The sequence below is a fragment of the Triturus cristatus genome, chromosome 12, assembly GCF_964204655.1.
Source record: "Triturus cristatus chromosome 12, aTriCri1.1, whole genome shotgun sequence".
In the NCBI taxonomy this organism is placed as follows: Eukaryota; Metazoa; Chordata; class Amphibia; order Caudata; family Salamandridae; genus Triturus; species Triturus cristatus.
This window is the reverse complement of record NC_140595.1, coordinates 40,071,405-40,087,211: the sequence shown is the minus strand read 5'-3', so window position 1 is coordinate 40,087,211 and position 15,807 is coordinate 40,071,405. Positions and strand designations below refer to the sequence as shown.

Sequence of the window (15,807 nt, the reverse complement as noted above, 5' to 3'; positions counted from 1 at the left end):
GAGAAAACAGGCTTGTGAGTTGAGTAAAAGAACAAGATTAGTATGAGAGAGACATAAGTGGGAGAATAGCAGTGGATAGCCCGAGGAAAGAGAGGGAAGGAATCAGATGAGAACGAGGGATAGAGTGAGGAAGAAGACAAACTAGTGAGATGAGAGAAAGAACAGCTAATGTATGTGAGAGGGAGAAGAAAGAAAAATTATTAGCGGTGCAGGAGATGTCAGAAAGAGGGAGTAGGGATGGGACAGAGCGAGGGAGAAAGAGGAGTAAAAGAAATAGAGGGCAAAAGAGGGGAATGGAGATGGGTGGAGCAAAAGAGAGCTTATGAGTAACTGGGTGAAATGTCGGACTCAGTACCACCATCAGTTTCACAAAACGTCTTCAGTTACTGCGTGGCCCATCATTAAGCCTGTTGTCACCATTGTCTAGGCTGGTATTACATTGTACCTCTTAATGTGTCTTGATATCTCTCAGGTACCACCAGCTAATGCAAAGGACCCCATCACTAAGCATAACAGCTCGGGTTTGTTTGTTGCATGAGAAACAGACATATTTGTTAACAAAGAAAACATTTTATTTTGTCCAAGGCGGAATGTTCGAAATTGAATTGTTAGAAACATGTCTGATCCTGATATTCTTCTATTCCACAAAGGGCAGCAAAGTTGTAGAAAGTTCCTCTCGTCGACAGTTCTTGTCATCGACATAGTCGTCATTGGATGTTCCAGACATCTGAACGATGTTGTGCATATTCATAAAATGCACAAGGCATTACAAGAAAATGTCTTTACTACGTCAAGGGGCAGTACATGGGCCACAAGAAGACCACCTAAGAAATGGTTCTGTGAAAAGCTGCTTCTCCAAACTAAGGTCCGCTTCTAGCTCATTTCCAACCATCGTCAAGTTGCGCGCTGTAATCTTCATTCCACCTCCTCCGAATCGTACTTGAAGTCCTGCAGCACTTCGCTGATTGCTGCAATGGTTTTAATTATCCTAGAAAAATGGATGAATGGAAAGTATAAATAAAAGACACATGGGTTGGATCAGCTGGAATGTATAACTTTAGGTACTGTTTATGAAACACCCTGTCAGAGGCCACATTACACCACAGATCTCATCAGCACTGCATAGTCGGCATCTCTAAACAAACGCAATTACCAAGTGCCCCAGGCGATGGCTTTGTTTGGTCTGCATTACCAACAGGAAGACAGACAGAAGGGAGGGAGTGACAGAGGGTCTGACCAATTTATCCGTCCTATTTTTAACTGACATACCCTGCACATTGTAAAATATAGTGGCATATGTAGGTAGGTGGCCCAGGGCAACGCGACGCAGTGTGTTTGCTGAATTCTATCACGTGGTCTTCCTAGCACTGATGTAAAAATGGCAGCCAGGCAAAATCCCTCTTTGCAACAGGATGAAGTCAGCCTGCTTTCTGTATTCTCATAAGTAGGGCTTGAAGTTTGCACTGTGGTGGCCATGGTCGTCTGTTCAGGTACGGAGTCCTGCATGGATCAGTAGGCCTGTTCCCCATGAATATTTATACCATAATAATCCATGTTCTTTAAAGGGATGACTGTGCAATGGAAAATTGAAGGTTAGTGATTGCCTTATGAACCATACCCACTTAGCAGGTCAATGGGTATGGTCAGACCCCGGTTGTAAGACAGAGGTCCGCTAACCCATTGCGTAGAGCCGCTCTCTGCTCTAATCCTTCCCAGGTGAAAAGCTCCCAATGTAAATGGGGAAATACCCCAAAGTGCTAACTAGTTCAAAATCTGAAATGCAAGTCTAGTATTTTCTTAGGGTTCGATATAAAGGAAGGAAACTACTTTAAGCCTTGTTAGGGGGTCCAGCAAAATCTCTTCCCTGCCCAAGTGCCACCTGCAAACATCTCACAATCTACAATTAAAGTACCGGGCCACCCAAAAAAAACCACCATCTGCAATCCAGGGTATCAAACCCGTAACCCTGGACGGCCATCCTAAAAGCTTCCTTCCATTGTGTTTGAAAAAGTGAAAACCTTTTTGAGAAGCTGTGCTGGAAAAAATGAAATGAGTACCTTAATCTTTAACCGTAACAACAAGTCTCTCTTCTTCCGCTGAAGACAAGACCAGACTGGAGTATTAGTTTCTTGTTATTGAGGGGTACTCTTTATTGTTTTTGTTTACACTTTGCTGGGTAGGACCCATTCTAGAGATGCTTCAATTGCATTAATTTTCAAACATCTAGTTTCATTTATTGGGTGGTGGCGAGCAAGATACAGGACCGTTTCATTATGTGTGGATAACAAGAACCAGCGGATTAAACACGTCTATGACTCTGGATGGAGATTTGACCCACTCGATGTGAGTACCCTCAAGTGATATATCCTTCCATCAAGGCCAGAATACCCTCGCTGGTGACTGTCGGCTTTACAAATAAACATAACATACAGAGCGCAACATGTCAGATGGTAGCCAACCTACTTGTGTTTTAGTTCCTGCACTTCTTCCTGATGCGTTTCAGTCCCCGGGTTGTCCAGCACATTTTGTTTGGCAAGCTGCAGTCTGGCAGTCTGAAAGACAAAAAATCCAAGCTCCTGATGAAGGGTTAGCCAATACTACCACTATGCAAGACAGCCTGTACCCAGGAAAAGCACAAAACAAGACTTTAACCAGAGCCCTGCCTAGACCACAGATTAGCACCCCAAGCTTTGACAATCAACAGCAGAGCACGTGGCTTTATGATCCATGGTGATTGCAGACTGCTGGGGGTGGTAGGTGTTCCAACCATGAGCAGTCTTGGGCAGAGACAAGGAATATGGTCAAGAAAAAGAGGATCACAGCAAAGATATTGGCCACAGAAGAAATGCTACACTCATCAGCTGGTTAAGGGAAGGACAAGCCGTGCCATCATGACCATTGACATGAGCAGGAAATATTCAATTTCTGTCTCTCTTTTGAAATGTTTTACATATGCAGAAATATTAGAGGCAGAGTCATCAATATGTAAATACTAAAAACAATATTAAAATCACGTTTATCAACTAACAATTGTTGCATCCACTTCCCAAATAGATGATATGGATTTCAATAACACAAGCACAGTGTGCTTAAACAATGCCAAAGTATTTATAAGATTAAACAGCACCAAAAAGTTGAAGGAACTCTCTTTGTATCATTTTTAGGTCTACGATTGGAGATCAGGCTACAGCAATGGGTCACTGGTTAGAAGCTAAGTTTAGGCATACAAATGCAGCAGAGCACACCAGAGCTGCAGCTGGTATGTGAAAAGTGAGGCAACATATGTAAAAGTGTGCTCCCCAAGTGAGAGGCTTTCATGCCTCAAGCCAAGGATTGAGGGAAGAGTCGGGTTTTCATATTCTTTTTTTTAAAAGTTGAAATATAAACTGTTAAAAGGAAGGAGGGGCACTCTTGTAGAATGGTTGTGGTCTAGCCTCATATTTGTCTCACTTTGGCCTTATGATAAGCATGTTATTATTGGTTGGAAGGTTTTTGTCGGTGTTTAGTGGATTGGATTGAGGCATCAGTAGGTGCACAAACCAAGCGCCTTGCTTTGTAGCTGGGTCTGCGCTCCAGTAGACCGCACCCTTTGTGGCTTTGTACATTAATACTATGACATCAAACATTAGAGACTTCTAAAATGAGTCTATCTACATTTCTAAATTCCATGTGAGAGACCTAGCAACATAGTGTCCCACAGGACACAATGGACATAAAAGCTAAAAACACCCAGAAGAGAGCACATCTTGTTATGCTGACTTGTAGTTTTATTTTTGCAGTGGTGCACTAGCTTTAGCTTAAAATGCAGACAGGTGTCAAAGACTTTGTCAGTGCATGGGAGTAAACTATCTGGCGGAACTTCCGTCAATGTTTTTTCTTCCTCAAGCAGGCAATCGCGTTACTACTAACAGAGGGCTTGAAGCATAAAGCGGTAATGTTTGTTGTCCCAAATCGTAAGGCATGGTGGCTCCACTCTTTCGGGCAAGCCTATCAGATCATGATGCAGGAGAAGGTATTGCAGCATGCCTACAGGCGGGCCCAGACTTAGCAGGCACCAAAGTGTCTGTGTATGCTCCACATCCGCGATTTCAACGTTACTACTACTTCGGAAGGCGTTAAACCTGAAGACTGGGAACCTGATCACTATTTTTATCCTTGCTCCCCTTCCACAAAGCTCCTAATGCGTTTATCTGGTTTTGGGAAGAATTAAACTAAAACCGAAAATAATTTTGCAAAACTGAATGAGCTGGTTTATCAATAGACCAATCCCAAGCCTTCTGATGGAAAAACAGATCACTTGACATTGAGAGACAATCGCGTTGAGTACAAACACCTTGCAGTACTTCAGTTGCTTCGTTCCTCGTGAAGTACGCCTCGCTGAGTTTGCTAAATCTTGCAAATCAATTCTAGCTAATGATGTGAACACATTGTTTCTCTTCACAGTAGCAAGGTCTCAGAACTTCTGTCCAACTGGTTATGGTTTACTGTTAATCCCACAAAGACATTTTCCCACTGAGGTTGAAAGCACACATTGAATAAGCGTGCCACAAGCCACAGTGGATTCATTACGATATTTTATGCAAGATCACTTGTGCTAATAGATCCTCATGAGTCGATTCACGAACTCAAGGTGTTGCATGTACACAATTTGCGTTTTATTACACACAAAAATACTGCATAGTGATCCAGAGCTGGTGCAGTCATGTGGCAGGCACCTATGTTGCTGCATCTGAGATTCACAAAGAGATGTTTGTTGCAAGCAGTGCTTAAGTTGCAAAAAAAACACATATATATAAGTGCCAGGGCTCTGCATTCTGCCACCACAGACTGCACCACGCACTGCCAATGACAGTATCAGCACAACTACTAACCATCACACTCCTACAAGTGTGATAATTCAGACTATTCCAGGACCCCAAAGCTAGAAGATTGGCTTAGGGCGGCAGGTAATAGTCATTTTTAATGTATATTGAATTAATAATGAACTGTTGCTGTGGTCAGCTCTTCATTAACCAGACAGTGTTAAGCACCGGTGTGGACAATTAAGTGCTGTTGCCGAGCACTGGAAACCACCGGATCAAATTAAGCACTGGTTGCAAGATGTCAACGCTTGGCACAGAGAAACAACGAACACTAAAACTTCTTTATGCCTCCCTCTCATAGTTTTTGAAGGAAGAGCAAACCTGACCTTTAGCATCTAGACTGAGACCTTACAAGGAGGCTTCAGTTGACAGGAACGCTGTGCAGATAAGACACAAATGTTCTCGTAATAGGTTTGCCAACCACCACCAACTAATCACTTAAAGAGCCAGAGAGTAATATCTTTTTCCAAGCTCAGAAATTTCAGAAAGAGGGACATAATGCTCCTCCATCATGCACACACCGGTCTGCAGCATAAAAGCTATTTTTAAAAATAAAAGGCTTTACATTACAGAATACGAAAATGTACTTTTGAGAGCTTAGGCTAGTTACACTATCTTTTCATTGTGTGCTAGAGAGCTAATCATTATAGACTGTGTTTCTTCCCAATTTTAATTCATTGACTCTTAAAACGCAAGCAAGTGGGATTCAACTGGCCAACATGATTCCCTGCATTTTTAAACATTTTAATTAGAAAAATAAATGTTTATCCTCGTCTTCTCCATGTCCCTGTAATGGCATTGTTTGGATTCCATTGTGGTGAGTAGGCACCACTGCCAAGGGAACAAACAACACGCCCTCCACCCTCTCTCCGCACCACTGCTATGCGCTACCACAAGCCCTACTTTGTTCGTGACAGCGGACGCGCAGCCAGCGCCAAGGGGGCCATTTTCTTCTGACAAACATGCCACAACACATGTCAGCGAAGAATTGACTGGGGTAAAACATACCTCGAAGCTGCCAATTTCTGGAACTGTGCACACAGAGGATGCCAGAGAAAACAACAAGGCCTTTGTCATGCCAAGCTGCTTGCATTTTGCAGTAGATTTTCTCTATTCCTCTGTTATTCAGTAGAAAAACAGGGTTTACGCCACCTTGCCCATTCTTAAATGGATCCATGTACTCACCACTAATCCTTTTTTGGTTCCTAAGTAGCGTGCTACTCGCCGAAAAGCACTTCGATACCTCATCAGGGGTAGCAAGTGCTATAAAAATGCAAACCTTTTCCCTCTTCTATCCCTCCACTATCCTTCTCGGTCCAAATAACACACTAACCTAACCACTGCTCAAATTAATTTCATATTTCACTATACTAATTCACCACTAATCCTTTATGGGTTCCAGAGTAGTAGGCTACGCGCCAAAAAAGTGCTTCAAAGCCGCGACAGGAGTAGTAAGCGCTATATAAACGCAATTACAATACAATACTGGATAGATCGTATTTTAACTACATAGACTCATTAATATCCTAGAATGCGGGTTTATAGATGCAGAAACCTTTAATTAAATAAATAAATACATTTGTCAGGGTAACCCTAAAGAACTGAGGATTCTTTGATGGTATGGGCACACAATGTATCCTATAAGCCAAGATGGCATAAGACCGAATTAAAATGCTCTTGCTATATCAAGCGATAAAGGGTGGGAACTTTCCATGTCTTCATTGGGCTGTCAGGTGGCGTCATACCCTTCTTCTGAGCTCCATCGCCTGCATCTAACTGTGGTACTATGAAGCTCTGGCATGCAGCCTGTCCTACTGGGATTTACATCCTCCCTCCAGTCATCTTCAGCTGCTGCATCAGTCTGACACACTTGTATTTGGAGAAAATGTGTGTTTTCTCATAGAAAGTTGATCTCTGGGACATAATGAGAAACTTATCAAATATTTCAGAATGATATTTGGGTGATAACTTAACCTGATTTAGGGCCCATTGATGATGCTGGACAATATTTCAATAGCGCTACAGGGTCCATTTCCGCAGATATGGCAGCTGTTTCACGACTTCTGAGAAGGCATGTCATTATCTGTACACCTAAAGCTTTTTATGTCAATCTTGTTAATATATTGATCTGCTGTCACCTGAGCCTCTTAATGCAAAGCTGTCTGACCCTCAGGGCAACAGAGGAGAAACTAACATTCAAGGAAATGCAGATCACCAGGTGGGGTTTACTGGGTGACTGCAGGAGATGAGAGTGGGGGGAGGAGTCCATCACTAGGTTCAATGTAGCACATGTAACCTTGAATATCAAGAGGGGCCAATGACGTCCACCTTCCTTTACTGAGCATGCAAATAAACTCAAGGTATAATGACGCCACATGATGGGTTAACGTGATCCCTAGAGTAGTATATTCTCATGACAGAGGTGCAGATCTGTCATTTATGCATACGCTGATCAATCTTTTTTAATACATTCAATGTTTGATCTCACAGTGTTTAGGTAGTTGTCCGTTTCATGGCAAACACTGCACACCAATGCCTGCAAGGGACAGTCCTAAGCCAGGTATAAAATCGCAATACACAAGAAGCACAAAATCTCTAGCCGCTCACCCAGGCAGGGTATGCACCCAGAATCCTGCCGCCTATGCTCCCCAAGGGATAGACCACCGTCTCCTGCCAGGGACGCAGTTGGAAGTGAACAATACAGGTAGCCTAATTATAACCGAATCACCCAGGTAAGGAATCATGGAAGATGCAGAAGTGGAGACACGCTGCTCACACAAGATATCAATAGAGAATGTGTGGAGAGGCGCTGCGCTTCAACATCATTAAGTACTCCGCATGCCTTCTGCATGGCTGGCGCCAACATCTCAACTTAGAAAGCAGCTTGCTTGTTTATCAGATATTTCGTTACCTTGGAAAAGCGCATAAGTATTGCACAATTGGACCAGGTGTGTCTGTGTACCGTAGTTGGTTTACAATAGAGGACAGCTCTGTCTTGTATGTATTGTTTGTTTCTTAGGTGCTTAATAATCACAAGATTGCATATCAATTGCCTGAAACTGAAAGGTCCCATAGCCAGTTATATAGTCAATGCGCCCGCACCCCTCCCATGGGAGGTACCCATGCCGCACCGTACCAGTTCCAGTTTCTCTTTCTCGTGCTCTTGCATACTCTCGAGGTGCTGCGCCAGGTCCGAGCGGCCGTGCACCTCTCGGAAGCGGTCTTTAATCTGGATCATCTCCTTGGAAATGCCACCAAAAGCCAGGGTGATTTCATGGACCAGCTGCCTGTACTGCACAAACCCATAGTGAGGACTGGTCCTCAGGTAGGCCTGATGTCCCCTGGAAGACAAGGTTTCATATAGTTAGGAGCAAAAAAAATCTTCTGACAGCCAGGTTAAATACCCATCCTCGTGGCCCGCTAGCCCCTGCCTCATGCTCTCCTGGACGCTGTCTGGCAGGGACACTCACAAACACCAGCACAACATCTGCACAAAAAAACGTTTAAGTGTGAAGGAAAATAAAATGAATGTGGAAGCAGGAATGTTGTCCACATGTGTGCAAGTCAGTGTTATCCATCATCTTCCCTCCGTCCCTGCATAAAAACACGGAAGTGGCCTGCTGACAGAACAACCACTACAAGGAACCTTGAAGGTAAACACATTAATACAATAAATAATTGTATCCCCGTTCCTGCCCACCCCCTAGCTTTTCTCTCAATCTTTTCTCCCACACAGCTTCCCATGAACTCTCAACACCGTTTCACGACGGTCCCTTCCACAGCATCTCCTCCTGCAGTGTTGCCGCTTCCTTCCCTTGCTCACAGGCAAGATGCCTTGCACCCAGGTCAGTCCAGTCATTCCTCCGACTGATCAGACTCCAGGCGATGTTCCCTCGTCTGTGGGGAGTGGACTGTCAGTGTGACACCAACCTTGGCTACTAGGGCGTAGGTACAGAGTCCAGGCACACACAGCCCAGGCTGCAGGCACAGAGCCCAAACCGCAGGCACAGTGCTCAAAACCACAGGTACAGAGGCCAAAATGTAGTCACAGAGCCCAAACTGCAGGCACAGAGCCCAAACTGCAGACACAGCGGCCAAAATGCAGACACAGCAGCCAAAATGCAGACACAGCGGCCAAAATGCAGACACAGCGGCCAAAATGCAAGCACTGAGCCCAAACCGCAGGCAGAGAGACCAAAATGCAAGCACAGAGCCCAAACTGCAGGCACAGAGCCAAAACTGCAGGCACAGAGCCCAAACTGCAGGCACAGAGCCCAAACTGCAGGCACAGAGCCCAAACTGCAGGCACAGAGCCCAAACCGTAGGCACAGAGCCCAAACTGCAGTCACAGAGCCCAGACTGCAGACACAGAGCCCAAACCGCAGGCCCAGAGCCCAAACCGCAGGCCCAGAGCCCAAACCGCAGGCCCAGAGCCCAAACCGCAGGCCCAGAGCCCAAACCGCAGGGCCAGAGCCCAAACCGCAGGGCCAGAGCCCAAACCGCAGGCATAGAGGCCAAACCGCAGGCCCAGAGCCCAAACCGCAGGCCCAGAGCCCAAACCGCAGGCACAGAGGCCAAACCGCAGGCATAGAGGCCAAAATGCAAGCACAGAGCCCAAACCGCAGGCACAGAGCCCAGACTACAGACCCAGACTGAAGGCACAGAGCCCAAATTGCAGGCACAGAGCTCAAACTGCAGGCACAGAGCCCAAACTGCAGGCACAGATCCCAAACTGCAGGCACAGATCCCAAACTGCAGGCACAGATCCCAAACTGCAGGCACAGATCCCAAACTGCAGGCACAGATCCCAAACTGCAGGCACAGATCCCAAACCGCAGGCACCAAGCCCAAACCGCAAGCACAGAGCCCAAACCGCAGGCACAGATACCAAACTGCAGGCCCAGAGCCCAAACCGCAGGCACAGAGCCCAAACCGCAGGCACAGAGCCCAAACCGCAGGCACAGAGGCCAAAATGCAAGCACAGAGCCCAAACCGCAGGCACAGAGCCCAGACTACAGACCAAGACTGCAGGCACAGAGCCCAAATTGCAGGCACAGAGCCCAAACTGCAGGCACAGAGCCCAAACTGCAGGCACAGAGCCCAAACTGCAGGCACAGAGCCCAAACTGCAGGCACAGAGCCCAACCCGCAGGCACAGAGCCCAAACCGCAGGCACAGAGCCCAGACTACAGACACAGAGCCCAGACTACAGACACAGAGCCCAGACTACAGACACAGAGCCCAAACAGCAGGCACAAAGCCCAAACAGCAGGCACGGAGCCCAAACCATAGGCAGAGAGGCCAAAATGCAAGCACAGAGCCCAAACCGCAGGCACAGTGCCCAGACTACAGACACAGAGCCCAGACTACAGACACAGAGCCCAGACTACAGACACAGAGCCCAGACTACAGACACAGAGCCCAAACCGCAGGCACAGAGCCCAAACTGCAGGCACAGAGCCCAAACTGCAGGCACAGAGCCCAAACCACAGGCACAGAGCCAAAACCCCAGGCACAGAGCCAAAACCCCAGGCACAGAGGCCAAAATACAGAGCCCATACCACAGGCACAGAGCCCAGACTGCAGGCACAGAGCCCAGACTGCAGGCACAGAGGCCAGAATGCAAGCACAGAGCCCAAACCGCAGGCACAGAGCCCAAACCGCAGGCACAGAGCCCAAACCGCAGGCACAGAGCCCAAACTGCAGGCACAGATGTTAAAATGCAAGCACAGAGGTTAAAATGCAAGCACAGAGCCCAAACTGCAGGCACAGATCCCATACCACAGGCACAGAGCCCAAACCACAGGCACAGAGCCCAAACCACATGCACAGAGGCCAAAATACAGAGCCCAAACCACAGGCACAGAGCCCAAACCGCAGGCACAGAGGCCAAAATGCAGGCACAGAGGCCAAAATGCAGGCACAGAGACCAAACCGCAAGCACAGAGGCCAAACCGCAAGCACAGAGCCCAAACGCAGGCACATAGCCAAAACCACAGGCACAGAGCCCAAACCACAGGCACAGAGCCCAAACCACGGCACAGAGCCCAAACCACAGGCACAGAGCCCAAACTGCAGGCACAGAGCCCGGGTCGGCCCTAAATCGGATTTACCGGGAAAATTTGTTGTGGGGTGGGGGGTCATTGCGGTGTGACTGCAAGAGGTGTGAGAATGATGAGAGGAGGGCAGGGGGTTGATGGGGTGCTAGCAATTACGCTTTAAGGGCCGATTACAAAGTCTTTAACAGAACTCGATTGACACCAAGTTGGATGGAAGAGCTGCTGTTTCCATGACATTAAGTCAGGCAGCCCCCTGCTGTGCCCCAGGCCTGGGCCAAGCTCGCTCACGCCCAAGGCTGGTTCTGTACAGAGCCCAACCCACAGGTGCAGGGCCTAGGCTGCAGGTACAGAGGTCAGGACATTTGTACAAAGCCCAGGTCACAGGTACAGAGCTCGGGTTGCAGGTACAGAGCCCAGGCCTCAGTTTCAGAGGTCAGGCGCAGGTACAGATCACAGACCACAGGTACAGAGCCCAGAACGTAGGTTCAGAACCCAGACCACAGCTACAGAGGTCTGGGTCATGACACAGGTACAGAGGACAGGAAACCGGTAGAGGTCAGGAGACAGGCACAGAGGTCAGGACGCAGGCACAGAGGTCAGGACGCAGGCACAGAGGTCAGGACGCAGGTTTGACGCACAGCCCATGGCTCCAACCGTGAGAAGAGGCTCCTGTTCACAAACAAAAGTTGTCAACAATTAGCGTCTTGGGAAGCGGGCTAACCGTGAACATATGGAGTTTAAGTGCCTCATGTTTATCTTTCATGCTTTGAGAACTCGACCAGGCATGAAAGGCCTTGTATTCCTGCCATCATACGGACATGTTTAGTATGTTTTTATAAAAATAAATGAACGAAACAAACTCCAGACCTGCTGTGGGGATCCGGCCAAGAGTCTTCAAAAGTCAGATGGATCACAGGGTCCGCCCGCCGCACGCTTCTGACGCGAAGCGCTGATTGCGTTCTTGAAGTGTTTGCAGTGTGTGTGGCACCCTAATCCTCTTGGAGCAAAAATAGGGATTAGTGTCCCTTGAAAAACGAAGCAAATTGCTCTGTTAATCAGGGTAGCGTACATGCAAGCAGGAAGTGCCCCACCAACGGCTGAAGTAGGTACGCGGGTCATGTGGTAGCGATTACAGCCTTCTCGCGCCAGACGTAAACTGGATAAGTAAAACACAGAGACATGGTGGATCTCTGGTATCTTCCCAGCTCGTGGTCCTGACTAATTATGCATCTAAATCAAGATGACCATAAGTGGTGGTGTCTGGGTGTCACTCCATTTCTGTGGTTTTGTTAAGCATGAACTAGGCCCGCCACTCTCTGAGAGCGTTACAAGGTTGGAGGATCCTCACAAGTGGCCACAGTACACCAGGTGTTGTTACTAGAGGTGGCCATGTTTATCCATTCTGCTCTGCCACCGATGGCGACTTCCAGCCACATGAAGGTTGGCCAGAAGTGGGTGGGGGTAGTGTTTTGGGCAGGACTGGGAGGGAAGGCTGAAGCTCTTGGCAGGGGCCCTGTGGAGGATTCACAGTAAGAGACACTGAGGAGGGCAGAGGGGTCTCTTGAGTAGGGTACAGTGCCTAGGCCAGCAATCTGCTCTGGATAGTGGGCAGGCTTGGACGGGGTACCACTGCCCAGCTGATACTTGGCTGTTCACCTAAGGCCCCCTTGGGGGCATTGCCCCTAGCTTTACCATGGCCACGAAGAGGAAATGCTTTTCTTTTGACTTCACAAACGTTGTTAAGTTTGATAAAAACAAAATATGCAAAACTGCAGCATTGTCAATTTCTTACACTTCTCTTTTGTACAAAAGGGCAGATCAAGAGACCGATTCTTGGGTCAAGAACGAATAGTCCACACAAGGCTCCGATTTCAAGCTTCAAAGTTCACGTTTGCGATCAGTCATTCAAGGAAAGACATTATAAATGTCAACATTTACAAATTACATATAGCCCATACCGTACGTGAGATCAATTCCAACATAAATTCATATTATAAACCATCATTAAAATAATGATTAACTGTGGTTTCAATGTTTGTGCATCAGAGTATTTAAGTACGCAAATGTAGGTGCTTCCACACACCAATGGCTACATCAATTAGTGGATGAAATGCCACAAAACTTAAAAGTACGTAGTGCATTTTACAACCGCAAATCCCTACTGGCTCATGGGAAAATTTAGGAAGATTTTAAATTATGTTAATGGGTTTTTAAAGCGTCAACTATTGCCGTAGCTGGTGTTTTGGCGCTAAAACCAACTCCAGTTAATGCACACATATACCCAAAACATGTAACACAAACAGTGCATTTTTAAAAAGATTTCCTGACAGGAAGATACAAGCCAAACAGATTTTAGGGAGCGAGAGAAGGCATTTTAAAATTTGGCTGCTAAATAGCCAACGGGTCGACCTCGGGAGACAGCCTTTACAACGAAACTATTACAACGCATGCCATTACATAGCATGTCGTTGCAACGCAAAAGGTGTGCAGCAGTGGGTAGAAGGTGTTGGATTTAACTCCAACACCTTCCCTACTGTTGCACACACTGGAGTTGGAATAGAAAATGTATCTATTCTAACTTCCAGCCCCCCCCCCCCCCCCCGAAGATCAGAGTAAATGTTTGCAGTGCAACGGCATGCTATGTAATGGCATGCGTTGTAACGTCACCTATTCCTCGACCTCCACAGTGAAGTTTTTTAACATGACAAAGACTTAAATTATAGTCCTGAGCAGACCGAAGAGAGCAGGTTGGGCAGTGTTGTACATTGCTTGACACACCAGGCAGAGGGATTTCAAGAAAATCCTTGTTTTCACAGGGAGCCAGTGGAGCGCATATCTATAAGGTGAAGTGTGTGACTGCGTATCGAGGTAGAAAATCAGGCCACTCGCCATTTGCTGAAGTGAAAGGAGCTTCGTGGCCTTCAGACCCCCCGAATACAGACTATTACTGAAGTCAATTCTTGTAAAAAATTAAAGTCTGCACCACTAGTCTACGCCCTTCCTAATGAATGAAAGGATAGATTTCTTTCAACATTTTACAGTGACAAAAACAAGTGGACAGCATCTGATTAACTCAATAAGGTTTTCGTCCAGGTAAACACCTAGATTTTTTACTACTGTTCTTGAAGCTGGTTGAGGGCCAAGATCAATTGATCATTAAATATCTTAATATGACTGAAAACAAGTACCTCTGGAAGACGTGCTTTAAAGGACACACCATTCTGCTCTTGATCACCATATTCAACTATTCCCTATAAGATGGCAGTACTTCTTCAATCTTTCTATTGAGGGCTTATAGCTTGTCCTGATGAAGATGGCATAATTAGGCGATTCACCGAAACACTGCGTCATTGTCGTCCTGACCCATACCTACTGTATACTGACCCTAATAGGTGGAAGGGAGACATTCTCCTACCACAGACTTCGCATTGTTACACCTCACTACATAAGCTTTCATAACTGAAGTGTATAAACTGTAACACATAGTTCTATACGTGGACCGCTGTCTCCTAAGCAGGAAGAAGAGTACTGTCAGAGTAGCAATGAGAGGGGAACAGATGAGAGTAACAAAGGAGAGAGATTGTAGGTGAGTGAGGAACCAATATGAAGAAGGGGTACACAATGCTTATAGAAGACCAAGGAATGGGGAGAGCTGGTGAGACCGGGGAAGGAATTAGGTAAAGGAGCTAGAGCTGGGAAAGAACATGGTACGGAGAGAACAGAGTAGGCACATAAATTGCGAGGGACCATGGGACGGGATAGTGGAGGCATGGACATCAGAGACAAGGAAGGTAGAGTGGACAAACCAAGTGAAGAGAGAAGAACTGGAAGGCAGGGGCGATAATAATGAGAGCAACAGGAATGAGGGAAGAAACAGTAAAGTGGGGCTGCTGGAACCCCGCTTCTGCACTATATTAAGACTCTGTGGTTAAATTCCGATTTCCAGTTTAGCGTGACCCTATTCTGGGTTAAGGTCGGCGAGCCAAGCCTGGGGCTCAGCCTGGCGCAGGTTTCATGCTGGCTTCTTCCCCAGCCCGTGTCTCATGGGGCCGGGCCAGGTCCAGGAAGACACGCGATACACTCCAATTCTCCCGCCCTAATCCAATTGATGAAAGACAACAACTGCTAAAGGCAGGGAGGGTGAGCGGGTACAAGCAATATGAAATGGTGCTTTTCAACCTGCAGGTTTTCCAAAATGTAAAACACAAAACGAATGCCTGAAAGTCTGTCTGCGGCCGGGCTGAAGGCTGCCTCTGTCCCACTGAAGGCTCGAAACAAGAAGCAAACTCTGGAATCTCCCAGAACTCTTTGTTCTGCTATCCAATCACTTTCATCGATGCCTCGAGCCCCTCCTGCAATCGTCGTGGAGTCAAGGGAAGGAAGTGATAGTAACAGAGTGTCCTGTTTTACCTCACACTTAACTTTGCACTTCTTTAAAAAAAGACTCCTTGCGCCAAACTGTTTTCCCATGTGACATCTGTATTTATTTAGGAGTGCATTCGCTTACCTCCTGAAAGTATCGAACACAAACCAGAGCCCTTCAGCGTTGATCAAGCGAGGCTGAACTGCACAAAGTCTAACCAGGTAACCTGGCCTCAAATCTCGGCATCCCCACTTGACCAAACTGTGCAGTCCTGGTCAATCACTTCACTGTGCCTCCTCTGTCTTGACTGTTATATTTTACATGGCACTTGTAGTCTGCCTCACATGCCAAACATTCCAACGGTTCGGCTCATATGCCAAGTCAGGCACCTGTCGACTCTGGCTCGGTTCCCCTTGCCAGCCTCTTATTCTGGGATGAGGCAATGAAGGCTGGAGATGAACCTAGTAGCCGAGTTATTCGCCTTCAAATCCAGACCACTGGTTCCTGATGTGGCTTTGGCACTT

General features: G+C 46.9%; 1 protein-coding gene across 1 annotated transcript in view; it reads right to left on the bottom strand.

Moving 5' to 3' along the window:
- Positions 1-550: 550 nt before the first annotated feature.
- REX1BD (required for excision 1-B domain containing) overlaps positions 551-15,807 on the bottom strand; it is a 51,430-nt gene continuing 36,173 nt past the window's right edge. Inside the window, exons 4-6 of the mRNA XM_085639947.1 lie at positions 7,999-8,203; positions 2,464-2,552; positions 551-988 (exon numbers count right to left, since the gene is read on the bottom strand). Of these exons, the coding sequence (XP_085496073.1) occupies positions 916-988; positions 2,464-2,552; positions 7,999-8,203 (367 nt within the window). The 3' untranslated portion in view covers positions 551-915. The remainder of the gene's footprint in view (positions 989-2,463; positions 2,553-7,998; positions 8,204-15,807) is intronic.